Here is a 27,316-nt window from a genome sequence, read left to right as displayed (position 1 = left end):
CAGGAAGACCTGGGAACAACATCGAGAAGACCAGTGTTACTAGATCACAGACTATGTAGGGGTAAGGTGTAAGAAAACAGGAAAGGTAGAAAGGGGCAAGGCTTTGAATGCCAAACAGAAGATCAAATATCAAATCACTGAAGTTTGTAGAATAATGGGATGATATGGTTAGATGTGTGCTTTAATTTGACAGCTTAGTGATCCATGCATGGGAGTGGGAGAGACTTGAGGCAGGTAGACCAAGTAGCAGGCTATTGCAATAGTCCAGGCGTGAGTGATAAGGAAAGAAGACTGGTATAGAAGAGATGTTATCAAGGTGAGAGGTCTTGACCACTCTGATTGGACATGAGGGATGAGAGAGAGTAGAGTCAAGGAGGGCACCTAGGTTGTGAACCTGTTATGGGAGACGTTTTTTGTTTTGTTTGCTAATTCTTCCACTCTACTCCCTGACTTTATGGTAGGGTTCAGCTCTGAGCACTTCTAGGGGGAAATGTCTGGGTTCATCCTTTATCCTCTTGGGTCCTTCTGCTGCTTTCTTGGAATATAGAGTTGTGTTATTCTAGGATCTCTGTGACAGCTCAGGCTGGGCACCTGCAAGCTTTCTGTGCTCCCAAAGTGTTGTGGTGTGGGGTTAAGACTGGCCGTTACCTTCTTGGTCTGAACTCTGAAAGTTCCTGAACTAGGTTTAGGTCAGAGCAAACCTAGAGTGGCTTGGCCCTGGTTGGAGTTCCAGAAGACAGCTACAAGGAAGAATTGTAGTAGCTCAAAAGAAACGTGAGATGTGCAAATTTAGAGACATCTCCACTCTAAGTGTTCATGTGAACTATTTGTGCCCAACCTGTGGTAGAGTCTTCCGAACTCTTATCAGTCTGATTGGCCATGGTTGAACACCCTGTATCCTGACACCAACATATGATGTCATTTTGGTCCTCTTTGAGAACAAAAGACAACAAACAAACAACCAGACTACTTCTGGGAAGCTTTAGAGTTACTGAACACATACCCCCTCTTTGGTCTGGGATTCCTGCCCTGGATATTTCACTATAGGCTTCATAGAACTAAGTTCTTGCTCTGCTGGGAGATCAGAGCCACACAGCTACTGTTTGCTCAACTTATTCCTCACTCTTTAAACAGTCACTGCTCCTTTCTACCACCCCTCCTCAGTTCTGGATCTGTGACCAAAAAATGGTTAGAGAGGTGATAGATGGCACCTGTTCCAGCAGCCTACATGATTTCAGGACCCTGCCTTGGAATATCTCTCCCTGTTCCAGTGCTCAGCCTGTTTCTTTTTAGGCCCTGGGCTCTGGAAGAAGACTATATAGTGCACTTATGACCAGACCCCATCTCCAGTGTCCTTATCCTGTAGGATAGGAGCTGAGACTCTGCCTACCCAGGGATGCCAAAAACTGTAGTGGTTTCATGATGTTGTGATGGCACCATCTCAAAGAATTCAGACCACCTCTAACCCAAGTACAGGCATTTATTGAGGATTGATGCCCCTGAGGAATTTCAGAGAAAGCAAGATGGATTTTTATAGGGTAAAGATGCAATTGCATAACAGAAATTATGAATATTAAAAAGGCAGGAGGGGTTTGTTAAAGGATTAGGTAATGGGGGAGGGGTCCCTTCTATGGTTCAGTGGTCAAACTTCCTGGTTGTGCTGCTTTCTGATTGGCTAGCTATTGTGGTCTTGTCTGGTCAAGATGGATAGTTAGGCATTGTGGTCCTGTCTTGAGTTAAATGGATGGTGTGATTGTGGTTGAGTATAAAAACACACCTGTTCAAATATGTGAATTAGATCTGGGGGCAGTGGCTGTATTGAGTCTGGGGGCCTGTGGTGTGGTTAAAGTCAGATTATGTGGTTAAATCAGGACATGCCTGTTGCTCAATGGGGCCCATTGAAGTTAGAGGTTAGAATTTTGGGGCTGGGGGCAGCTTTATTAGGATTCCATCACTCACCTCTCTGCCTATCTCCCTGTGCTAAACTGAACTGGAAAAAATGACTCAGGATGATTTTTTTCTTTGATTTCCTGATCAAGATTTAGTCTGGTGCCTTTGCTAGATCTTTGTGGGGGAGGTGTAGTCGGGAAGTTGGGCTGTAACTTGCTCCTCTACAATCTTGGTTCCTAGTATACTTCCCTTTATTACAAAGAAGATTCTGGGAAGGAGGGAGGGAGGGAGTCACTGGAAGTGATAGAAATGTTGGTCTTTCTTTTTTTAAGAGCACCAATAAAACATTTGGATGGCATTAGTTATACAAAGCAAAGTGCTTTTGTGAAGAGTCTACAGGGAAAGGATGGATGGGGACAAGCACTTGGTGCATAGCAGTTGCCTTGCTCCCAGATGTTCACTGGAACTGGAGCTCCTTCATTAGAGAAAGGAGAGGATCTAATTCCTCCACTTGCCCATAGCCGAAGCAGATGGAGGAAGGCTCAAGAACAGGAGGAGGTGATCCTTTGGCACGGAAGTGGCTGCTCCTAAGTCAATGAGGAGAACCCACATCCTCTATTTTCATTCTCTCTTCTTTCTCCTTCAGTCAGAAGGTTTCTTTGGGGTTTTCCCAATGGAGAACATTAAGAGCTGTGGCTTCACAAGGAAGAAGGTTGGGTGCATGTCTATAACCTCTCCTGCTAGGGAGGGAGGCTCAGGCTGGCAGGTCACTTGAGTTGGGGAATTCCAAGCTGCAACTAAAGCTGATTGGGTTTCTGTACTAAATCCAGCACCAATATGGTGAGCCCCTATGAGTAAAGGGCCACCAGGCTGCCTAAGCAGAGGCAAAGCAGCCCAGTATGAAGTGGAGCAGGTCAAAGCTTCAGAGCAAGTCAGCAGTGGGATCAGGTCCAGGAATGACTTTTTAATGACGATGACGATGATGATGATGATGATGATGATGATGATGATGATGATGATGATGATAAAAATAGTCATGCTCTTTTTTTCCGGGTTGGCAAAAAGAGTTTCTAATTAGGACTTTGTAATTCATGTCAATTCCACCTCAACTACATCTGTCCTCCCTATCCTTTTCCTCCCATTGCCACCAAGTACAAGCTTTCACTTTCCCTGCAAATTATTCTCCTAAGTGTGCAAAACTAATTATCCTTACACAGATATCCAGTCACGTTATTCCTACAATAAATCTCCCTTGGCTTCCTATTACCCACTGAATAAAATTCAAACTCCTTTGCTCAGCATTCAACAATCTGGAGCTATCTTAACTCCCCAGCCTTATCTAATACATCTCCCCACCTAGACCTTTCCACCTGTCTTCTCATCAGTAAACTCAGGAAGTTGGACTACATGACCTTTCAGATGCCAGATGCTAACAGTCTCTGACATGAGAAGCAGAATAAAACATAGGGTTTTTTTGGACATGGCCAATATAGGAATATATTTTGACTAATATTTTAAAAAATGTTTAATTTAATTTTATTCAGTTTTCAAGTCCAAATTCTCTTCTTCCTTTCCCACCCACCAAGAAAACAAGAAAAACAAAATCTATTACAAATATATCAGAACAAATTCCTACATTAGCCATGCCATATATGCATATGTACATATACACACAAGTATGTGGGGAGAGAGAAAGAGACTTCTGGAATTATAGTTCATCACAGTTCATCATCATGTTGATCAGAGCTGACCATCTTTCCAATATTGCAGTTATTGTGTAAGTTGTTCTTCTGCTTCTGCTCACTGCATTTTGCATCAGTTCATCCAAGTCTTCCCCAGTTTTTCTGAAACTATCACCTTCATTGTTTCTTACAGAACAATAGTATTCTAATACATCCAGATACCATTACTTGTCTAGTCATTCCCCAGTTGATGGTCACCCTCTCAGTTTCCATTTCTTTGCCACCATGAAAAGAGCTGCTAACAATAATTTTGTACATTTGAGTCCTTTTCCTCTATGATCTTTTTGGCATATAGGTCTGATAACAGTATTGCTGGTTGACCATGACTACTTGTGACAAGAGATTTGTTTTTATTTTTGTTTTTTTTTCCATTGTAGGAGGTGGTAGGGAAGAGAAGCGTAGGTCATCACATACCCCCTCTACCACTCCTCCTCCCCATGAAAAGAAAATAGAATCATACAAGCAGAACAACATTATATACTGAATAATGTACTTAAAAAGAAAACCAAGCTGTACATAATAGAGATTTGTACTTTCATATACAATCCTCCCCTTCTCTATATGTATATGTAAATATGTATGTATATATAGAAATATATATGTGTATATGTAAATATGTGGGTATATGTATATATGTGTGTGTATGGGCACACACATATGTACACCCATTTTATTTGGCATCTGTTATGTTCAGACTAAAAAGAAAATAAAATGAAAAAAAACCCAGAATATCTGATTTGTTGTGTATTTCTCCTCTCCTTTCCCCCTAGCCATCTTGTCCATCCTTCACAGCCCTACTTGGGCTCTACCTCCTCCATAAAATCTTCCCTGACTACCTCAGTTTCCCCATCTAGAAAATAATCAGGTTAGAACTAATTTATAACACGTACTGAGTGCCTGCTGTGAGATACAAAATTCAGATAAGATTGTCCCTGCCCCCACGAAGCTTACAATCTAGTCAAAGGGTACGTTCTGTAACAAGTGGTTATATTAGTTGATATTAAGTATAGCTGTATAAATGTATCTGAAAAATAGGAGCCAATCCGTCAATTAGTGGGTTGGGGAAGGAGGGGAAGGAGGAGACAACAGGATGCCAGCTGCTTTTCATACAGGTTATTCTATAGGCCAGGTGGGGAAGGGAAAAAAAACATTCCAGATAAAGAACACCGGGATCAAGAGGCACCAGAGGTGGGAAGGTGCTAGACACCTGGGTGTGGGAGGGAAAGGGGAGAAGATGGCAAACATTCCAGTTTCGCTAGATTGTGGAGCACTTGAAGGGGAAGAATACAAAACAGGACCACAAAAGTAATGTGGCTCCGAAGAGAGAGGTCTTAGATGCCAGGCAAAGGAGTTTGAATTTGACTCAGCAGACAGCTCAGAGCTATTGAAGGGTTTGGGGCAGAGGAGTCTGTGCATGAGGAAAATGCATCTGGCCATGGCATGCAGGATGGTTTGGAGTGAGGGACACAATAGAAGCTATTAGATGGGGAGGATAGCTGGGTGATGTAGCAGATAGAGTGCTGGGCCTGGAGTCAGGAAGACCTGGGTCCAAATCAGGCCTCAGACTTACTAGCTGCGTGACCCTGGGCAAGGCACTGTGACTCCCTCATATACCTGTTTGTTTTTCATATTTAAATGTTTTCCTTGGTTTTCCCTGTATGCCTCAGTTTCCTCATCTGTAAAATGAGCTGGAGAAGAAAATGGCAAACTGCTCCAGTATCTCTACCAAAAAAAACCCAAAAGGGTCATGAAGAGTCAGACATGACTGAACAACAACAAAGACGACAAGGTAGCAAGACTTGCTGGTGATCTTTCAAGCCCCCTCCAGCCTTTTATGTGATCTGTCTGTAGTTCACTATACATTAAAAGCTCTCCCCTCCTCCCACCCACCTCCACTCCATGCTGGTTGCCTTAGGGGTCAAAACTACACAATTTTGCCCTTGTTTCATAAGTGTTATTTTTGTTTTCCCTATTAAATTAGAGACTATATGGTTTAATAAAAAAAAAAGCCCTGGATTCAGGAGAAACCTGGGTTCAAATCCTGCCCCATCCCTATCCCTTACTTGCCATACCTGTGGGCAAGTCACTTAATTTCTCTGAATCATGTATAGAGTGAAGGTAATTAATCACTGTAGCTTCTATCTTATAGAGTTGTTTTTAGGATACAGTGAGCTCATGTAAGAATAAAATGCTTTATATAAAGAAATAAGAAAAAAGTGCTCAACCATTATTTATTATTGTTGGTGGTGGTTTCTTGAAGTGAGAGGCTCGATCTTACATTTCTGTATCTGTCTATACGCATGTTGCCCACATACATCCATAGAAGATCTGGGAGATCTGGCCAATGCGCTGCAGATTTTCCTGTAGGTTACCTAAAAAACCCAAAATGTTCCTAGGGTACAAGGTAGCTCATGAATGTCGTGCCTCCTTATCTGATCATACATTTCTCAAGACGATATCTTGTAAACCACATCCTTCTACCCCTGGACAACTTAAACATTTAGCTATCTGCCTGCCACTCACCCACCCCTCCCTCCCAGGTTAGTTAACCCACTCAGTTTTGGAACTCTGCCCTGAGGCTGAGCTGATGGCTGAGTGAATATAAACTCACATAATATTTTTTAGCTAGCTGCTAGCTAGCCCGGACCAGCCTTTACATCTATGCACTCCGGACATCTTGGGATATCTAACTATTTCTTCCACTTATTTATCCCCTTAACTATCTCCCTTCTCGTTTCTTCCTGTAAAAACAGTAATCATATACTACCGCTGTAGGCAGTTAGATGTCGTATTGTATAGAGCACTGGTCTTGGAGTCAGGAAGACCTAAAGCCAAACTCAGGCTCAAGTCACCTAAACTGTCTCATTTTCCTCATTTGCAAATTGGGGATAACAATAGCACCTACCCACCCAAGTAGTTAGAAGAATAAAATGAGATAATATTTGTAAAGCCCTTTGCAAGCCTTAACCAATTATATAAATGCCTTTATAACCATTGCATTATCATTGCTTCTTGAAAGGGCATGACAAATTGGCAAAGATGACGAAAGTATGGGAATAGTTAATGTTGGAGGGGATGTGGGAGGAAAGGCACACTAAATGCGGTGCTGTGAATTAGTATAACCATTCTGGAAAGCAAATTGGAATTGTGTGACCCAGAGATTCCACTAATGGGCACATGTCCCAAGAACTAAAAAGAAAGTCTTCCCAATGTACCAAAATATTTATAGCTGTGCTTTTTGTGAATCTGAGAAGTGGAAACAAAGTAGATGCTCATCATTTGGGAAATTGTGGTACACGAATGTAATGGAAAATTATTGTGCTATAACAAAAGAACATGATGTATACAGAGAAGCATAGAAAGCAATTAACAGATGCAAAATTAGGTAAGCAGAAACAAGAAAACAGCATACAGAATGACATCAACGTAAATGGAAAGAACCATCATCACAAAACAATAAAACTGAATGTTATAAAATTATGAACAAGTATTAACCCAAAAGAGACATGAGAAGACCCTCCCCCCACCACTCTGCAAAAGTGAAAGAGCCATAACTATAGAATACTGCATATATTTTCAGATTTTTTTTCAACATGTTGACTGTTTTTTCTTTTTAAAAATTATTTGTTATATGGGATGGCTCTGGGGAGGAGGGGATAGATACAGTGAAAATTTAGGCAGTGTAAAAATCAAAATATATAAAGAATAAAAAACACTGGAAAACAATAAGAGAGAAAATTGTCCTAACACTAGGAAAGGGATAACAGCGAAGGAGGGTATGATTGGCAATGCCCCAATGGCTCCACCCATCAATTCTGTGACTCCCCAGACAAAACTCCCTTCCATGGCCACCACTCTGCTCTATGGGTCATCTTCTTTGAAGGCAGGAACCGTCTCATTTCTGTATTTTTATCCCAAATGCCTAGCACAGATCCTGGTATGTAATAAATGCTAAATAAATGCCTATTCATTCATTCCATTCATTCATTCATTTCTTGATAGGCTGCTGCCTACACATCATCCCCTCTCTCCTCCCATCATGAATTTTTCAATTGTCCTTAAATCATCCACAGCACTACTCCCGAGCTTATATGCTAGACTCATACTTGGTGGGGAGTGATAGGAGATAAGGCTGAAATGGCAGGGAGGTATCAGACCCTTGAATGTATGCTGGTCTAGGCAGAGGTCATTGGAAGGGCGCTGGGACTTGCCTAGTTATAGTGGGGTTTGAAAAGTGATTGACCCCCTAATCCCTGTCCAAGTCAATTCTGCTCCCAAATTGAGTAGATCATCTGTCCACAGGGAGGAAGTGTTCCAGAAGGTTTTAGGTCCAGGGTTCCAAGGGTTAGGCGAGGGAGGGGCTGCAGGTCTGTAGGTGAACACATGCTTACCGAATTGCCTTAAAGGGGACTGGGACCCTAGCGAGGTTGGAATTCGGTCTCTCCAGACCTGAGTTAAAAACCTGCCTCTGTCCCTTAAATACCTGTGGTATTTTGGGCTTAAAGTCTCTGGGTTTCAGTTTCCATACCTGTAAAATGAAGGGGTAGGACTAAGTGACCTCTAATATCTATTCCGGCACTAGATTCATAAATAGAGCATTTATTAAGCACTTACTATGGGTCTTAATTCTCATATCCTCTCTCTGCTAGGCAGTGCAGTGGTTAGAGCACTGGGCCTGAAGTCAAGAAGACTGAGCTCAAATCTGCCCTCACAAACAGGCTGTGTAACCTTGGGCAAGTAGTCACTTAGCTGCTGCTTGCCTCAGTTTCCCAATCTGTAAAACAGGTTTGTTGTGAGGATCAAATGAGATAATTGTAAAACACTTAGCATAGTGCCTGGCATATAGTAGCACCACATAAGTGTTAACTGTTATTATTATTTACCCTGTAAATAACTTCCTTTATCTGTATTTCTTTGAGGGCAGAGACTGTCTTCTGCCTCTTTTGGTATCCTCAGCTCTTAGCCCAGTCCCTGGAACACTTAATAATAAATGTCAATTAATGAGAGTTTATCGATTGATCCAAACACAAGAGATAGTCCCTACTCTCATTTTTTTTTTCATTGTAATGAGTGAAGGCCACACATAAAGGGGAGCTGGAAAACAGGGCTGGGGAAGGGAGAATTTAGCAGGGGAAACTATTTTAGAGATTATCTAGTTCAATTTGCTCATTTCATCACTATGGAAACAGAGAGTGGCCACCAAGTACTAATTAGCAGAATCAGAATTTGAATCCAGCCCCTCTGACTAAAAATACACAGTATTCTTTCTACTTCATAAGGATTGGCTGGTACTCAGGGCAGAAGGAAATTTAACAATAATGATGATAATAATAACTACCAGCATTTCTATAGCACGTACTAAATGTCAGACATGCTAAATACTTCACAATTCTGGGACAAGGACTCACTATTTGACAAAAACTGAGGGGAAAACTAGCAAACAGTATGGCAGAAACTAGATATAGAGCAACATCTTACATGAGATTTACATGAGCTGATGCAAAGTGAAGTGAGCAGAACCAGGAGAACATTGTACACAGAAACAGTAACACTGTACGACCATCAGCTACAATTAACTTAGCTCTCCTCGGTGATACAATGATATACAATGATCCAAGACAATTCCAAGGGACTCATGATGAAAAATGCCATCCACCTCCAGAGGAAGAACTACGGAGTCTGAATGGAGATGGAAGCAGACTGTTTTTCACTTACTTTTTTTCGTGTTGTTTTTCTTGGTCTGTTTTCTTTCACAACATGACTAATATGGAAATATGTTTTGCATGATTGTACATGTATAACCTATATCAAATTGTTTACCATCTCAGGGCTGGGGGAAGGGATGGAAGGAGAGAATTTGAACTCAAAATTTTAAAAAATGAATGTTAAAAATTATTTTCACACGTAATTGGGAATAAATAATAAAATATTAAAAAAGAAATATTTTACAAATATTATCTCATTTGATTCTCATGGCAACCTTAAGAAGTGGGTGCTATTATTTGAGAAAATGGAGGTTAAATGAATTGCCCACGGTCACACAGCTAGCCCATGTCTCCAGATCCAACCTTCTATCCCCTATGCTACCAGATGATCATTGCCGAGGGTTTCCTGACTCTTTGCAGGCATGCCTTCCACAGGTCAGGAGAGGTATGGGCCGCTGTCTCCAAAACGGTGCCAAAGACCCAGGACAACTAGAATTGGGCGCCCTTCCTCCGCCCAGCAGCTGTCTGGGAGAGAACTGAGCCCTATAACTCCTTCCACAAATACCCCAAATCCTGGACTACCTGCCAATCCCACCCCACTTCTTTCCTGAAGGAGGTGCAGCTGCAGGTCTGTACACGCCCAGGTTTCAGGGTTTCAGAAGCAAACAGTTTCAAATATAAACAAGACGAAAGGGATCAGATTTCACAACTTTTGAACTGGGGCAGAGGTCGCAGAGTCCTCCAGTGTAGAAGACCCTGCACTGATTCAGGGGCCTCTTTTGGGAACCCCCTGAACAACTACTAATGCTGATGGGGGGGGAGGGGAGACATACTTTTAAATTTATATACTGTAGTCTTGCCTCTCCTTTTCCCTTCATCTCCTAAAAGAAGCCACGTGGTGGTATGAGAAGCGGGCAAGTGACTCCTTCCAGTTTTTATTTGTAAAATGAATACACAAAAGTAGGGGTCCTAACCTTTTTTGTGTCCTGGACCCTGAGACCAGTTCTCAGGGCACTGTTGTTAAAGGCATAACATAAATTGAAGAAAATACTAAATTTCAGTTGGAAGTTGGTAAAAAATAAAGATATGTGCTTTTCCCCCAACAACACAGAAACTGACATTGAGTATTTCCTGAAACCTACCCATGGTCTCCGAGTGAAGGATCTTTGCTTTCACAAACTGGGATATTTCCCCTTAAGCACCTACAAGCACCTACATGGGTGTTGCTAAGGCGAGCTGCCCTCTTCTGCCCTCTACTGGTCAGATCGAGGGAGGGCATGATAGCTCTCTTAAATAAAAGGAATTTATTAAGCACTTACTGACTCAGGCACTGTGCTTTTAGAGTTGTGGCGGCGAGGGGAAGGAAAGAGGGCTTTAGGTGCTGAAATGTTTAGAACCCAAATGTGCGTGAGGAAAACTGCAGAAATTCCTTGCCAGAAAACTCTAGGAATGAGAAAGAGGAGCACATTAGGAGGTGGGAGTGGAGGGGTGGGGAGGGCGTGGATTTTTTCCCTTTTTTTTTTTTCTTTTAAAACCAGGGAGGAGCTAATTAAGCTTCTTGGTTGGGTATTGAATGGAGGGAGTTTCTGAAACCAGAAAATAGAAGGGGTGGAAAGTTTTCCACTTCCTAGAATTTCCAGATAATGGACCCTAATCTGTTCATAGGGGTACACAGTACTTTGGACCATTGCTGATGTAGATCCTCGTGGAGGATGAAAAAGCAGCAAAGAAAACACGTTTTCCCAGTGACCTTCTCCCTAATGGGCCTCTTCCTGTGCAATTAAGAAGTATAATACCTGGCTCATGGTGGCGGGTGGAGTCTGGGACATGGCAGGGTTGGGGGTGGGCTGTCCCTTATTGAACAGGAAGAGGTTCTCAGTAAGGGGGATGCATCAATCCAGGGAGAGAAAATCCTATTTGAATCACGTTTCCTAGACCCCTTTCCCTCTGGCCCAAATACACAGTGTCCCAAAAGTCCTGGTTAAGGCCAATTTTTGCTTTGCTAAATAGAGCTGTTCATCAAGGGAAGGAAAATGCTTCCCGTCTCTCGGGAAAGAGATAAGGGACTATGGGTGTGCAATGTGCTTTACCCTAATAGGCATGGCTTCTACAGATCTGATTTTGTCTGTGGCTGGGGAGGGCCCTATGTGGTGGGTTGGGATGAATTTGTTAGAAAATGATTGTGGTGTTAAAAAAGATATCCATAAAATTGTTTAAATGATTTTTTAAAAGTAGGGTTGCTCAGAGATAAAGATTCATAAACACCTACTCCTGTACAACTTTTGGTCTGAAATCCAATGCTGTGCGGGAGTTTCTCTCAGCACGTTTTGTGGGACAGGGATAGAGGAATAGAGTCTGGACCTACCCGAGCAGGTCAGCACCTTCTCTGCAATTTATAAAGAATAGAGTCCTGAGATGTTAAATGACTTACCCAAGGTCACAAAGCTGTATGTAGCAAAGGGAGACTTGATCCCGGGTCTTTGAGGCCAACCACTTGTTCAGTCATTTTCAATATGTCCAAATCTTTGACCCCATTTGGGGCTTTTCTTGGCAGAAATACTGCACTGGTTTGCCATTTCCTAGCTTTTCTAGCTCATTTTACAGATGAAGAAACTGAGGCAAACAGGGTTAAGTGACTTGCCCAGGATCACACAGCTAGGACTCGTCTGAGGTCAGATTTGAACTCAGGAAGATGAGTCTTCCTGACTATCTACTGCACCCACCTAGCAGCCACTATGACATGCTCCTACTAAACCATTGTCCAAAAGGTTGTTTTGTGTGTGTTGGTTTGGAAGTGTCCTATTGAAACAAAATGTTCCTCCCCAAAATAAATAAAACATCATTCAAACCCTGCTTTGCATTATCTATCTCATGGGTCAATTTGACATAACCATCCACACAGGAAAACAAGTATTTTTAAACGCCCATTGGCCAGATTATGACATGAAGTTAGATAGGCAGCCCATTAAGTTGGCCCATATGCCCTGGATGGAACTATAGGTGAATGAGGAAAGGGGCCCAAAATTGAAGAGGGGTAAGTGACTGACAGTTGGGTCTCACTTGGGAAATTGGGGCTTTTCCAATGCCAAAGAGCACTTTGTAGAATAGAATCGTTCACCTGCTGATGTGCTACATAGCTGGGAATCATGAAACGCCACGTAGGAATAACTCCCAACGCAAGTGACCCCGAGTATCGATGGTGATCACATAGTAGGTTTCACCCTATCAATCACTGGATTGAAATCCTGCATGTTACAGCAAGTGTTCCACGGTTCCATCTACAATACATGGCAATTTTGCAGCATCGAAATTATCTACCATGACATTGCTCCAAAATTTCCCTCACCCTCCCTTTCTGCCTAGGAGGGAAGACCTCAGCCTGGACTGATGGGATCCATCAGGGCACATAATCTTTCAAGTGTTCTGTGATTGAGTTATTTTGGGGAACACAGAACCAAGATTACCCCTCCCCCAATGCACTTTCCCCTTGCATGTTGTGTAAATATGCAGATATAGATACCTATAAAAAACTACATACGTATACATACACACACACGTTTGTGGTTGTTCAGTTGTTTCTGACTCTTTGTGACCCCAATGGGGGTTTTCTTGGCAAAGGTTTGCCACTTCCTTTTCCAGCTCATTTTACAGACAAGGAAACTGAGGCAAACAGCGTTAAGTGACTTGTCCAGGGTCACACAGCTAGTTTCTAAGGCCAGATTTGAACTTGAGTCTTCCTGCCTCCTGGTCCAGGGCTCTTATCCACTGTGCCATCCAGCTGCCCTGGTTTATAGGGCTTTTTGTTTGACAACAGCACATATCTTACAACTACCCCAAGACGTAGGTAACACAAACCCAGCCATGGCTTGGAAAGGGCAGAGCTAGGCCTCAGACACAGTTCTGGAATCAAACCACACCCAAATCCCGAAGTGGAAGGGGGAAGTCATCTTTTAGACTAATTTTGCAAATAAAAAACTGAGCCTTGGAGGTGGTGACTTGTGTAAAACAGAACCGGGACCAGAACCTAGATTTTGCACTCCCACATAGCCCAGTCCCCTTTCCCTACTCCAGGTTGCCTCTATGCCTCTACACCAAAGCCCTTGGTGATGTCTCATCTAAACCATGGGCACTACAATCCCAAACAAAGCTGAATTTAGTTAGTTGAGCACAATGCTTAGCACATAGTAGGCACTTACCAAATGCTTCCTGACTTGACTTATAATCATTTCATTCTAGTTCCCTCTTAGAGCAATCCACAGAAAATTTGATTTGCATCTGCTCTGCCCCCACCCCCAAATACCCAATGTGTCTGGAAGGCCAGCTTCAACCGCAGCTGAGGTTTTCCTTATCTCCTTCAGACTTGGAACTCAAGTTACCGAGTGTCAGTTTGTACAAGGAAAGATAGAGTTTCTTCCTTTGCTTGGGTTTGTGGAAAGGGGAGGGAAGAGCCCAAGATAAGGGGATGCAGGTGTGAAAAGACTGTGCAAAGATCGGGGACTTTTGTTGTTGTGAGGCAGCCCCAGAAATCCTCAGAAAAGACACCTAATCCCTTCCTAATCTTATCAGAGGCCCCAGAGAGGGGGATTTCCAGGAATGGAGTCTTATCAGGAGTACCCTGGTACCAAGAGGCTGGCAGGTGATGGAGTAAGACACTGGAAGAATATATTAGGGTGGGGGCGGGGGGGGGGGCAGCCCTAGCCCCTCCTCAGGTTGAAGAAGCTAGAGCACAATCCCCCCAAAAGGTGTTCCCACCCCCCATTGCAACCCAACACCCCACCCACTCACCAAAAGTCCCTATGTGGGTGAATTTCTGAGGTTCAGAGGCCAAGAAGTGAAGGGGGCAGCATGGATTTATGGGTCAGGATTCAAATCCTGCTTCAGACTCTAGCTGTGTGACGCTAAGCACATCACTGAGCCCAAAAGGGAAAAATCAATGGTGTCTAAGCTCACAGGATGGGGGGGTACACAGGGCCATTGATTTAGAGCTGAAGGGCACCTCACCTTGGAAGCCAACTAGCCCAGGCCTTCATTTTACTCTGGCTAAGGGAGGCTAGGTGACGTCCCCAGGGTCACCAAGGCAGTAAAAAGCATCAGAATCAAGATCTGAGCCCAGGTCCCCCGAATCCAGAGTCATGGCTCTGAAGGGAGCAATGTTGTAAGGATCAAATAAAATGATAATGTATTGTAAAAATCTATGGTAATATTAGTTACTAAGTATTATCATCTTGAACAACCCCTCCCCTGATTTTACCAATGAGTTAATTAGAAACCCACAGAGAGGTTAAGGAACCTGGGTTTGAATCTTGGCTAATCCTTATTAACAAGTCTCTTAACTAAGCCTCAGTTCCATTACCTGTAGAAAGGGGATAGAGGTGGCCAGGTGGCACAGTGGATAAAGCCCTGGACCTAGAGTTAGAAAGACCCGAGTTCAAATTCAGCCTCAGACACTTACTAGCTGTGTGACCCTGGGCAAGCCTTAATCTACTAGAGAGGGAAATGGCAAACCACTCCAATACCTTTGCCAAGAAAACCCCATGAACAATATGTTCCACAGGGGTCACAGAACAGCAAACAGAAGGGGGATGAGCAGTATTACCTGCCTCCCAGGTTGTAGTGAGAAAAGCACTTGTAAACATTTGTAAATAAAGCTTTGTAAACACTTAAGGGCTAGAGGACCCTCTCAGACCTGCAGGGAAAAAAATCACTTGCTTAGACTCTCACTTCCCCTCTTGACTTAGTGGAGAGAGAAAGAAAAAGAGAAGTTCCCCTTGGAGGAGATTCTTCTACTTCCTCTCATCATTTTTGTTAAGTTTCTTTAATAAAAAGTTTTGGTATGTTTACACCATGATCAGCATTTAGCATGACCCTTCACCTACTTCACACACACATACACACACATATATATTTAAAAAAAAACACAAAAGTAACTATGGGTATTCTATATAAAAAAATGCTGTCATTGTCTTGGGGAAAAAGAAACAAAACCTCCTGTGGCTGTGACCGGGATGATTTCATCATCTTCTGGGCTCCATCCCCTTCCTCAAAATGCAGAAAGAAATTGAAAGAACTAGACACCCGCTTCTCTCTGGCCACCGTTTGGCTGCTGTCTCCAAACATGGCTCAGAAGGGAGAAGAGAGAGACCATCTCTAGTGGAAACAGGCACTGGATAAATGGCCAGGAGGCAACCGTGGGTGGGTATTTATAGTAGGCAGGGTGTCCATTATCTATAGACTCAAAGGAGAATCCCAGCCCATGCCACCTTTTCTCCTTCCTTGTGTTGAGGCAGATCTGTGGTCTAGGCTGTTCTGGGTCAAAACTGAATTTCCATCAGATTCAGCCGGATTTTTAAGTCAGGAAAGCACTCACATTAAAGTCACTTTCTTGATAAATTCAGGAGGCTTGAAACATGATCTCAGGCCTAATGACACATTGAAATCTGCTCTCAAGGCAGGCGAGTCACTTTGTCTCTGAGGTACAGCTACCTGCTCCTAGGAGTGGGGTCCAGAGAGCAAGAAATTAGTTCTGTCCAGGGCAAGAAGGCCCCTCTAGTCTTCCTCCCCACCGCCGTACATGTCGGCCAGCTTCTTAAATCGACTGCCCCACTCATTCAGATAGTCGTAATCCTGGTTCTGGTCCGAGTTGGAAGATGTTAGGGAGCTCAGGGAGGCTGCGTCCGAACCGCTTCCTTCATAGTCAAACACCAGCAGGGAGTCGTAGGGTGGGGCCGTGGGGTCATTGTTGGCTGCCTTCAGGTTCTGCAGAACAGAGCATCCAGGAAGTTAGCGAGCCCAAATCACTGACCCCAGTGGTGGGCACAGTAGAGGCAGCCTCTGCCTTCCACCAGTCCCCAGCAGAGCCAACCCCCAGGGAGCATCCTAGGGTTTAGAGCAGGAAGGACCCAAGAAGCCAGATGCCCATTGCCTGGAGAATGGCTATTCAAACTGTGTATTACCTGGGGAGCGAAGAAGTCCCCCCCCCCCATTCTCTTCCTAGATTGGTTGTGCCTATGATACTTAGAAAGTCAAACTAACCAAATATAAATATATCATGTATGATACAGTATATATTATATTATGATGGCCTAATACTAGAGACAGACAGACGTGGGGAGAGGGAGAGAGGGAGAGAGAAAGAGTGAGGGAAGGGGGTGGAGAGGGAGAGAAGGGGAGAGGGGGAGAGAGAGAGAAAGAGAGAGAGGGGGAGAGGGAGAGAGAGAGAGAGAGAAAGGAGAGGAAAGAGAAAGAAAAAGAGAGGGAAGGAGGGAGGGGAGAAGAGAAGAGGAAAGAGAAATAAGGAGGGCAGGAGACAGACACAGAGAGAAGGAGAGAGAGAGGACAGAGAGAGAGGGAGAGAAGGGGGGAGACAGAGAGACAGAGACAGGAGAGAGAGGAAGGGGGGGAGAGACAGTGTGAGAGAGAGAGAGAGAAAGGAGAGGAAAGAGAGAGAAAGAAAAAGAGAGGGAAGGAGGGAGGGGAGAGAGAAAGAGTGAGGGAAGGAGGGGGGAAGGGAAGAGAGGGGGAGGTAGAGAGAGAGGGAGAGGGAGGGGGGGAGAGGTGGAGAGAGAGAGAGAGAGACAGAGACAGAGAGACAGACAGAGACAGAGACAGAGAGACAGACAGACAGACAGACAGACTCAAATAAAGTAGGTAAGAGCCAGGGAAAAGTGACTTCCTAATGTCAGGGTCATAAGGAGCCCCATTAGTGCTTTTAGTTTGGGAGGGAGGAGGCGAATGTTCCATTCCATTTACCTTCATGGAAAAGTTCAAATGAAAGCTCCCCTTTGGACAGAGGGTGACTGACAAAGCTTTTAAGCCTCCTTAAAGCCTTGTCTCAAATGACATTTGCTGTTTTCTTTCCTCCGGTAGGTATGTGTACAGTAGAGTTGGGACCAAAGTATGTTACTTAGTCCTGGGGCAAGTGGCGGCCTCCCAGAATAACAGTTTGGCGCACCTGGAGAGAAGGGCTGCTGGCATTCCCATGGGGTCTCCTGCCTCCTAGTTGTTGTGAACCACATCCTTTCAGAGGGTCAAGGGGCCAGCCATTTTCTCACCTTGACATCCTGGCTCCCTACCATCCCATGTAACAAAGGATAAAACCTCCACTTTGCAAAAATTGGAAAACTGGAGTGGCAAAGATCCTATGGATATGAAAGTGACTTTGAGAGTCACCTAGCCCAAAATGTCTCATTTTGTAGATGAAGAAACTGAGATGCAGAGAGGCCCAATATTCCAAAGGTGGCAATGAGAACCAGGATTCAAACCCAAGCCTCTTGACTACAAGTCTAAGGCCCTTCCACTGTGGCAGGGAGATGAGAATCAACAGCAAAGGCAGGATCAGAATGGAGGCATGTGGGGGTCTAGCTCAAGGATGTGTCCTTTTGAGCACATCCATCACTGAGCTTTTTCCTTTTTACCTGAGCCATGCTAGAGCTGAGGCCAAATGGCAAGAAACAAGCCTCACTAAGGTGGCCAAGCAACAAAGGACACTGGGTTCTTCATACTAGGTCTGCTTGCAAGGGTCCCATAGCCTCAGATATGGACAAGTCCCTTTAAAAGGGAGGGAGGAATCTTCCCTTTGCAGAAGTGGAATGCTGCAGACAATGGTGGACATGGCTGAGGTGTGGCCCAGTTTGGCCCAACTGTTCCCCTCCCCTTTTGTTATAAGGGATGATTCTCTCTGGGAGGGGAACTGGGGATTGGGGGGGAGGGGGGAGAGATATGGGGAAATGCAGGTGATACAAAAATAATAAAAAAATTAAAAAGATAATTTTTTTTAAAAGAAGAGAAATTGGAGTCCTACATTCATCTAATGGATAACCTAGGGGAAGTAGGGTAAGCCCCTTCCTCACCTCGATGATGAAATTGCCAATCTCATCTGGGTTGGCTGGGCGTGGCCGGTACAGGGGGGGAGGGATGAACGTGGGTACCACATCATTCCTGAGGATCACTTCTGGTCGGGCATCCAGGCCTCTATGAAGCTGAGTAATGTCATAGTCCTTTTGGGGAAGAAAGAGAGCATATGAATTAGGGGACCCACCTTTGAATCCCAGACCTACAAACCCTGACACCTGCCTGCTTGTTTGGGTTATGTAATGAGGCTCATTTGGTGGGTGTGGGATTTCTGAAGTCTTGGTCATTTCTCCATCAAATTCATGACAGAGAAGACCTTGGGATGGACAAGGAGAGGCCAGAAAACTGACCTTTGGTGTTGGCAGAGATCACAAGGAAAACCTTTGGGTTATATGGGGATGATCTCTATGGTGGGGTGGCCAATGAATTCAGAAGTCCCTCCCTGACAAGAAAACTCCCCAGAGATGCTCAAAGGCCATGATGGAGGGTCCCTGTGGCAGTGAGTGGTTGGGGGAGGGGAGAAGGGGTGGCTGAGCCAGGGAGGGCCCTCCCTCAATCCCAACTCCCCAAACATCAGAATCCCCAACCTGGTCCTCTTCACCGCCCCCCTCTTCTCCATAGTAGAACACGTTGTCCCGGGTGTCATCCTCGGGAAGCAGGAGGGGCTCCTTCACGTTCCTCTTCCTTCTCATCAACAGCATGAGGGCAAGCAGTAGGACTGGAAGGGAGAGAGTGCATGACTCCAAATCCCATAGGGATAATAGCACTAATAACGATGATGATGATGGTGATGATAGCAGTTAACATTTACATAGCGTTTACTATGTGCCCGGCATGGTGCTAACCACTTGACCATTTAGTCCTCACAACAACCCCGGAAGGTAACTTTTGTTATTATCCATGTTTTACAGAGGAGGGAACAGAGGCAGCTAGAAGGCCAAATGACTTGCCCAGGGTCATACAGCCAACACAGGTCAGAGGTAAGACATGAACCCAGGGCTCCCAGGCTCTGAAGGCTGCCTCATGATTAAATATTCCATTATACCCCAGCATATAGTAGAGAGGCTGGAACATAGTGGATTCTTAATAAATGTTTGTTGATTGATTAAATAAAATACAAAATTCATGCCAAAATCAGTATGATTTGGGAGTAGAATGTTCCTAGACTTTCAGCCACTCTCCCCTCAGAGACTGCACACAGGGAGCACTCACTTAGCAAGGCCAAACCAACTCCCAAGACAGGCAGGAAGAAGCCACCCTTCCAGGCCCCTGGACAGATGGTCATGTGGCCCTCACAGTCGCACACTTTTGCCTTGATCACGGTCAGCTGGTCTTTGCCGTGGTTGTCGTACAGAGTAAGATGGAGTTCATAATCATCACTCTTCAGGAATTTCTTCAGCGACAAGGCCACAGCATCTCCTGTAGAGGGACATCATGCTTACCAATTGTTGGCCATCCTCCTCACTTGGATGGATAAGGCAATAAACTCATAGCCTCAGATATCTAAACACAAACGCACAAAGCATGGATGAGGAGAAGCTGGACGGCATCCAGGGGAAGGACAACCAAGACGGCGAGGGGCCTCAAGATCCTGCTATAAGAGGACAGGTTGAAAGAACTGGGAATGTTGAGCCTGGAGGGTGGGTGGGTGACATTTGGGAGGCAGGATCCCTGTCTTCAAGTTTCTGAAGAGCTGTTTTATAGAAGATAAATTACACTTGTTCTGCTTGGGCCCCAGAGGGAGGACTACAAGAGGTAGGTAGGGAACAGTGAGTGGATTCGTAGCAAAATGGAGGATCTTGTCTTGATAGATAGCCAGAAAAACTCCATCCCATTGGGATGACAGCTATCCAAAAAAAAAAAAAAAAAACAAAATGGAATGGGGCTACCTGGAGAGATGAGGCCTTCCAGCTTCCTGGAGGTTTTCAAGCAAAACCTGATTGGCCCTTTGTCAAGGATGCCATGGAGGAGATTTTTGTGTTCAGGTATAGGTTGGACCCTATGGTCTCTGAAGTTCCTCCTATCTCTGAGACTTGGGGGTAGGGATAAGGAATATTGACACAGCATTTCCTATTCACAAAGCACCTCCCACCCATGAGCCCCTGTGAAATGAGTAACATAAGCATCATTACTCCCATTTAAAGACGAAGAGGCTCAAGTCAAGTGGCAAACTCAAGGTTTTATGGATGATGCATATGACCTCTCTGCAACATCTATCAGTGCCAACAGCTCCCATGCCAGTCAGGGTCATTAACTTACCTCTCTCATTCATTTCCGCAGTCCAGTAAATATCAGAATCATGAGTGAGCTGGGCCCGGAAGGGGGTGGTATGGGGGGGCAGGTCCTTGTCTGTGATGTTTAGCACCTGGGGCACGGTGTTTTGGTTGCAGACGGTGATTTGGCGAGGCTCCGGGATAGGACCATGGTCATTCACATCCAAGAGGGTCAGCAGGAGGGTGCCAGTGCCAGTGGCAGGAGGGTTTCCTGGTTACAATTACCCACACACGTACACGAGTGACTTTTAATATTCTATGCCTGGGGGCCAATTCACCTTCCTATTTGGTTCACGGTGGGTTCAGTTTCTGGGTTTGGGCCCTTACCTCCTAGGATACTTTCATTAGTCTTAGTCTCCAGAAAAAACTCTAGTCTAGGGAAACATCCCTCCCCACCAACTGCATTGGCATTTCTCAGATCCTTAAATACCCTCCTTATCCTCACTCCAGCACTTACACGAGGAGATAACTGTACCCAGGATGTCGGGATGATCAGTAGGGAGAAGACCATGCTAATGTTAGCTTACCAACTGCTACATCTCCATGCCCCCCATACAACCTTGGAAATCCCCAATAATCCTTTGCAATAGTTTATGAACAGACATTGAGAATTGTTAACTGATCCAGAATTCTCGTTTTCTCACCATATGCCTTTTTCAGAGAGAAAGAGAGAGAGAAGAGAAAGAGGAGAGAGAAGAGAGAGAAACAGAGGAAGAGAGAAAGGGAGAGAGAGGGTGAGAGAGAGAAGAGACAAGGAGAGACAGAGAGAGAGGAGAGAAAAGGGGGGAGAGGGAGGGAGAGAGAGAGAGAGAGAAAGAGAGAGAGGGAAAGAGAGAGAGGGAGGGAGGGAGGGAGGGAGAGAGAGAGAGAGAGAGAGAGAGAGAGAGAGAATTGTTTATATGGTTGGGGATTCTTGGATTCTTACCATCATCAGTGGCCAAGACTACGACTTTGTAGGTGTTATTGGTGACAAACTGCTCATCTTCCCTGTCTAGGAGGCCATTGGAGGTGATATCTCCATTCTCTGGATGAATCATTAGCCACTCCGCAGGGTCACTCACAATATGGTAGCTGGAAAATGAAAGCATAATGGTGGGTAAGAGAATCTTCCTGGAAGGCATCTCAGGCTACTTGGTTGTTGAGAATGAAGGAGGGGGAAGGAACCTTAGCCAGGCCCAGAAACTCCACTGGAAAGAGACCAAAAGCCACAAACTTGTCCAATGCTGTAACCACCCCCACACCTAGCAGCTCTACCCTGCCTCACCCCAAGGGTGGTGGTGAGGGACAGAAAAAAGCAAAATTACTTCAGGGATTTGATTCAGCTCAATCCTATTCCATTCAACAAGCATTTAGTATGCCGGGTCAACAAGCATTTACTAAGCACCAGTGCTACACACTGCGTTAAGCTCTAGTGTTATAAAGAAAGACAAAAATAGTCCCTGCCCTCGAGGAGCTTACAATCTAACGGGCACTATGCTCTAATTAAGCATTTATTATGTGCCAAACACTGAATTACAATAATAAAAATGTCCGACAGTGCCATCCCTCAGTGAAGACTGAGGAGGAAGGGAACACAGAACATGTACAAACAAAAGTAAATACAAAGTTCCATAGTGGGTTGACACAGCCTCAGAGTCAGGAAGACCAGAGTTCAAATCCTATCTTTGACACATATTGACTGTGTGATCCTGGGCTGATCACTTAACGCCTGAGTGTCCTCAGGCCACTCTCTAAGATGATGATTGGTAATTGGAACACACTTGAAGAAGGAGTTTCGTGCACCAATTAAATCAGAGGGGAAAAAAAAAGTAATTTTGGAGGATGGAGGAAATCAGACAAGGCCTCACATAGGATTTGAGCCTTACATGGACCCAGGCATTCCAAGAGGTAGAGACGAGAAAGAAAGAATTCTAGATGTGGGTTGGGCCTGTGCAAAAGGATACAAAATGCCATGAATGAATAAATGAACAAATGTGTGAAAGGGAGAGTGATGGGAAAGAAGTATGGAAAGATAGGTTGGGGCCAGGGTGTGAGGAGTTTTAAAGCTGAACGGGGATGCTTAGAACATTCCATTCCCTTCCTCAACAGGAGCTGGGAACAAGGGATAGGGCTGGGTGCAGTGCAAGGGATACTTCTCAGCCAGGGTGGAAGCTGCCAGCACATGGCTCTGGGCTAAGGGTATTTCTGGAGTACCTGAGCTTCTGACTTTGATGTCTGTCAGGGTCCTGGGCAGCATAGGTGCAGATCTTTTCCCCCATATGTACACCCTCATGGACTTCCACAACTTTAGTGGGTGGGAGGAAGGCAGGTGCTTCATTCACATCCACCACGTGCACCGTGACTGTGGCTGTGGACGTGGGCAGCTTCACCACAAAAGGAGCCTCATTGAACACCACGACATGAAGAGTGAACTGGTTCTTGGTCTCAAAGTCCAATCCCTGAGGGGAGAAATAAAAGGTCCTCACTCTGAGGGAAGTACCCTCTGCTATTTCTTGCTTCTGTCAGGACTTTGTCAAGAAGAAACAAGGTCATGGTCAAGTAACCCTTGCCAGCATTCTTTGGTTGGAGAGAAAGGGAAGCAATTGCATTTTTGAGACCACTGGACCCTAGAGGCTCCTGCTGATACTCTTCCTTTGCTCCCTAAAGCACCTCTGATTCTACTTAGGTATAACACATGTAAGGTACTCATAGACTAGATGGAGAACTTTGTCCAGACAATTTTTTTTCTGATTAAACAAACATTTATTAAGTACCCATTCTGTGCTGAGGACAGATTCCTAATACTAGGAATTCAAGAGAAAAATGAAAGGAACCTTATCTTAAAGGAACTTATGAGGTTTTTGAAAATTTTATTTTTAAATCACCTTTCTTTTCTAATATATTGGTCAAGAGTTTTTTTAAAATAGATTTTCAACAGTCTACACCCATAAGCCCTCACCTCTGAAAAGAGGGGAAGTGTCTTTTCACATCTAGTCCAGAAATTTTTTTGTAAAGCTCCTGAAAAGTATCTAAAAATCACACTCCTTGGTGAATGGTCTGAGAACAGGTTCTCCTGGCTCTATGTGGGGAAAAAAAGACTTTTAACCTTGGCTGCTCCATACCAGGCACGCTTACCTTCCTGGTCGTTAAGATGCCCTGGTTGTTCTCTGGGTCCGTAGTTATGGCAAAGTGGCCCCCCTCATCTCCTTGTGTGATCTGGTAAACTGCTCTCCATGCTGGCGTGTTGGGAGCGTCCAGGTCCATCACAGTCAACCTCTGAACTTCAACCCCAACCTGGTTCTCAGGCACCTCAGCTGTATACTGCCAAGAGCAAGGAGTTTGGAGTAGTTTTAAACCCAAAGTGGCCACTTACCTTGAGGAACCAAGTGTGGCCTCCACACCCTCCCCTCCACCACACACACACTCCCCCTTCCCTGAGGAAGCCACTTCTCTTGTCCTGATCCCAATCTCTTGAGCCTTGTCCCTCTGCCACATTAGGAAGGAGACACAAATGACCTGAATTCCTGAGGGGATAAAGATACCTCATATGGTAGGAGGGTCATTGGTCCAGATCACCAAAAGCCTCCTGGGGTACAGATATCTATATGGTAGGAGGGTCATTGGTTCAGATCACCAACAGGCTTCTGTTTCCTCTGTTGGGAGCTTGAGGCCTGCTCTCTGGTCAGTTGCAGCCTCTCCTACCCACCTCAGCTTTGGCCCGAAGTATAAGACAAGAGTCGTGGGGACAGGAGTTGAGAATGAAGGGCTGGTATAATAACATCCCCCTGGCATCTGAAGGATCACAGGCATAGAAATAGAAGGAACCTTAGAAGCCATCAGGACCAAACCCTCTATTTACAGGAGAAACTGAAGCAGGGGTTAGGTGACTTTTCCAGGGTCACACAAATGAGAAATGTCTGATGTAACTCCCAGCCTATCCACTCGATCCATGACCACATGCCACCTTGTGGCCCAAAAGTGAAGGAGTCAAGAGTTCCAAGGACCTTGGCTCAGAATGAGTCATAGGAAGAGGAAGGTCACAGGTATCACTCCTAGGATTGACATTGGTGGTCAGTAAGTCCACGCCCATCCTTCTACAAATAAGAAAAATGAAGCCCTAAGAGGGGGGAAGTGACCTATCCAAGGTCACACTGGTCATAAACAGCAGACTTGGGGGTTCAAGCCTAGGCCCTAAGACTCCCAGTGAAGGGCTCTCTTCAGGAGACTCAACTGCATTGCCACTGACACAGAGATTCCAGAACCGTGCACTACAAGAGGGCTGGTTTGGAAAATTTCAATCCATTTCCTGGTGAGGAAGAAAAGATGTTACCTTCTGGGGGTCAAACACAGGCGCGTTATCGTTAGCATCCGAAATCTCCACCACAGCTGATGCTGTGGTGGTGAGGCCTTCTCCTTCCATGTCTGCAGCCTGGATGGTCAGTGTGTACTCAGCTACCCTCTGTTGGGGGAGAAGGGAAGGGTAAAGAGCCCAATCCCAGCTGTGGTTAGAGAAGGTTTTCATGGGGCTTAGATTGAGAGCTGGGAAGGGCCTTACAGAACACCAAGCCCAATCCCCCCAATTTACACATTTGGAAGCTGAGGCCCACAGAGGTGAAGTGACTTGTCCTTACTCTTATTGTCAACCATGTACTCTACTGTGCAGTGACATTCACCTCCTCGCTGTTCTTTAAATAAGACATTCCATCTCCTGACTACTACGACCATTTTCTCTGGCTGTGCCCCATATTTGGTACTGTCTCCCACCCACCTCACCTCTGCCCTCCTGGCTCCCCTGACTTCCTTCAAGCTCAGCTAAAATCCCACCAACTACAAGAAGCCTTTCTTAATCCCCTTAATGCTGGTGCCTTCCCTCTGTTGATTAATCTCCAATTTATTTTGAATCTATCACGTTTGTACAATGTTGTTTGCATGTCATCTCCCGCATTAGACGGGGAGCTCCTTGAAGGCAGGGACTGTCTTTTGCTTTTCTTTGTATCTCTAGCACTGAGCACAGTGCCCGGTACATAGTAGGTGCTTAACAAAGACTTGTTGACTTGACTTGCGTGAGGTCACACGGGCATAAGGGGCAGATCCAGGATTCAAACCCATGTCCTGAACCCATAACCTTACTACCCCATCCCCACCACCCTCCTTTCCCCATTCCTGGTTCCTTGGTGGTCACAACTTTCAAACCCCACCAAAAGAGCTGTTCTCATGGCTTCTCCTCCCCTCTGAACAAGGGCTGGCCTAGGTACAGAAACAGTTCATCCTGGACCTGCCCTGAAGACAGACTGACCATTGGTTTCTGGTCCAAGACTAAACTACAGTCTTGAGAGACACAAGGGGGATAATGTTCTCAGAGTAGTTACAGTTATCCCTTCCACACTGTGGGGGGATTAGGGGTGCAGGACCCCTGTGATCTGGAAAATCCATGTAAAACTTTTGGCCCTCCCTTCATACCACAGAAGAAGTCTACATTTTTTCTTTTTTTTTTAATGAGGTGCTGATATCATACAATATTATACATATGTTTTACACATTTCTGAGTTTCTAAACCTTTTCTGCGTTGTCGGCTGGCCTTTAAGTGTTGTCTATGGTTTCTGCAAAACTCCCCCAAAATTCCCATTTAATTTCTTATGCCCATCCGCAATATATTGAAATCCCATTGTGACGTGGAAGGGGTAACTATACATCTATTTATTCATTTGAGACAAACCTATGAATTGAGGTGTGATACGGTGATGGTTCAATGGGAGTGGAGGGGAGGGATTAGAATGCCTAAAGAGAAAATACCATATGCAATCATTTCACAGCTTCCTCTTCCAAAGTTCTGGAGGGCTCATTTAGCAACCAACTAATTAGGCCAGCAGGGGGCTATGTTAAGCAATCCCCGCTTTCCCCAGAAAGCTTATCGCCTATCAACTGACAGCCTAGAGAATTTGGGAAACACCAGGTAATGGCATAAACACCCTCATTTTCTAGCAGGGAAGTCAATGCACTTCTAGGTCACTGGGCTGAGTTTCTTCAGGAAAAAGGTTGATGAGTTTAAGGGTCCAGGGCCACCATGACTGACTGACCTCTCTGTCCAAACCACTGGCAATCACACTAATGGCCCCAGTTTCTCTATGGATGGTAAACATGTGGTCATGAGGCTCTTTGGGATTCTGGTCCAGGATGAAGTAAGCGACTGCTCCATTGTGAGTGCCAGGATCATCCGCATCCGTGGCTGATACCTGCATCACAGAGGTACCTGGGGGAGAAAGGGAAGTGGGTTGTGATGCCACCTTTGCTTGGAGAGATTTCATGTCCTTGGCTAGTAAATTACTGAACTGGGGATGGGAAGAAAGATGGAGAGAGAAAACAGACTACTACGGACAACTTTCCGTCCCCTGGATCCTTCCACCCAGTCCCAGAAAGACCCGGAATACAATTCCACCCAAGGGAACTAACTTGTTAGACCAACAGTATGCTTCTGGTTCTTCCCCTTCCTCCTTCTTACCAGGCATGGCTCCTTCAGTGACACTTCCCCTAAAGACCTCTTGGGTGAATTGGGGCTTGTTGTCATTCTGGTCGATCACCACAATGGAAATGTTCATGGGCTCTTCCACGGAGGCGCCATTCTCAGACACTGCATGTCCAAACAGCTGTGGGGAGAGAAGATACAATGTCACTTCCTCTTCTGGAAAATAATGGTGCTACACTAGATGGTCACTTCAGCTCTCCCATTCTGGAAGCTAGTGGTCTTCAAAGTATGGTCTGGAAATAGGAGCTCCTGAGACCCTTTGAAGGGGGATCTGTAAGGTCAAAACTATCTTCATAATGCTACTAAGACGTTTAATTTCTAAAATAGTCAACATTGACAGATATAACTGACATA

At 44.9% G+C, this 27,316-nt stretch overlaps 1 protein-coding gene across 1 annotated transcript in view; it reads right to left on the bottom strand.

Annotated features, from left to right (window-relative positions):
* Positions 1 to 15,144: 15,144 nt before the first annotated feature.
* Positions 15,145 to 27,316, bottom strand: part of CDH3 (cadherin 3) — a 44,191-nt gene continuing 32,019 nt past the window's right edge. Inside the window, exons 5-15 of the mRNA XM_036750603.1 lie at positions 26,939 to 27,083; positions 26,517 to 26,689; positions 24,770 to 24,898; positions 23,575 to 23,760; positions 22,654 to 22,898; positions 21,386 to 21,531; positions 20,447 to 20,671; positions 19,400 to 19,606; positions 18,775 to 18,905; positions 18,187 to 18,333; positions 15,145 to 16,093 (exon numbers count right to left, since the gene is read on the bottom strand). Of these exons, the coding sequence (XP_036606498.1) occupies positions 15,884 to 16,093; positions 18,187 to 18,333; positions 18,775 to 18,905; positions 19,400 to 19,606; positions 20,447 to 20,671; positions 21,386 to 21,531; positions 22,654 to 22,898; positions 23,575 to 23,760; positions 24,770 to 24,898; positions 26,517 to 26,689; positions 26,939 to 27,083 (1,944 nt within the window). The 3' untranslated portion in view covers positions 15,145 to 15,883. The remainder of the gene's footprint in view (positions 16,094 to 18,186; positions 18,334 to 18,774; positions 18,906 to 19,399; positions 19,607 to 20,446; positions 20,672 to 21,385; positions 21,532 to 22,653; positions 22,899 to 23,574; positions 23,761 to 24,769; positions 24,899 to 26,516; positions 26,690 to 26,938; positions 27,084 to 27,316) is intronic.

The sequence above is a fragment of the Trichosurus vulpecula genome, chromosome 3 (genome assembly GCF_011100635.1).
Source record: "Trichosurus vulpecula isolate mTriVul1 chromosome 3, mTriVul1.pri, whole genome shotgun sequence".
NCBI classification, from domain to species: Eukaryota; Metazoa; Chordata; class Mammalia; order Diprotodontia; family Phalangeridae; genus Trichosurus; species Trichosurus vulpecula.
The sequence above is the reverse complement of the archived record's forward strand: the minus strand, read 5'-3'. Positions and strand labels throughout refer to the sequence as shown.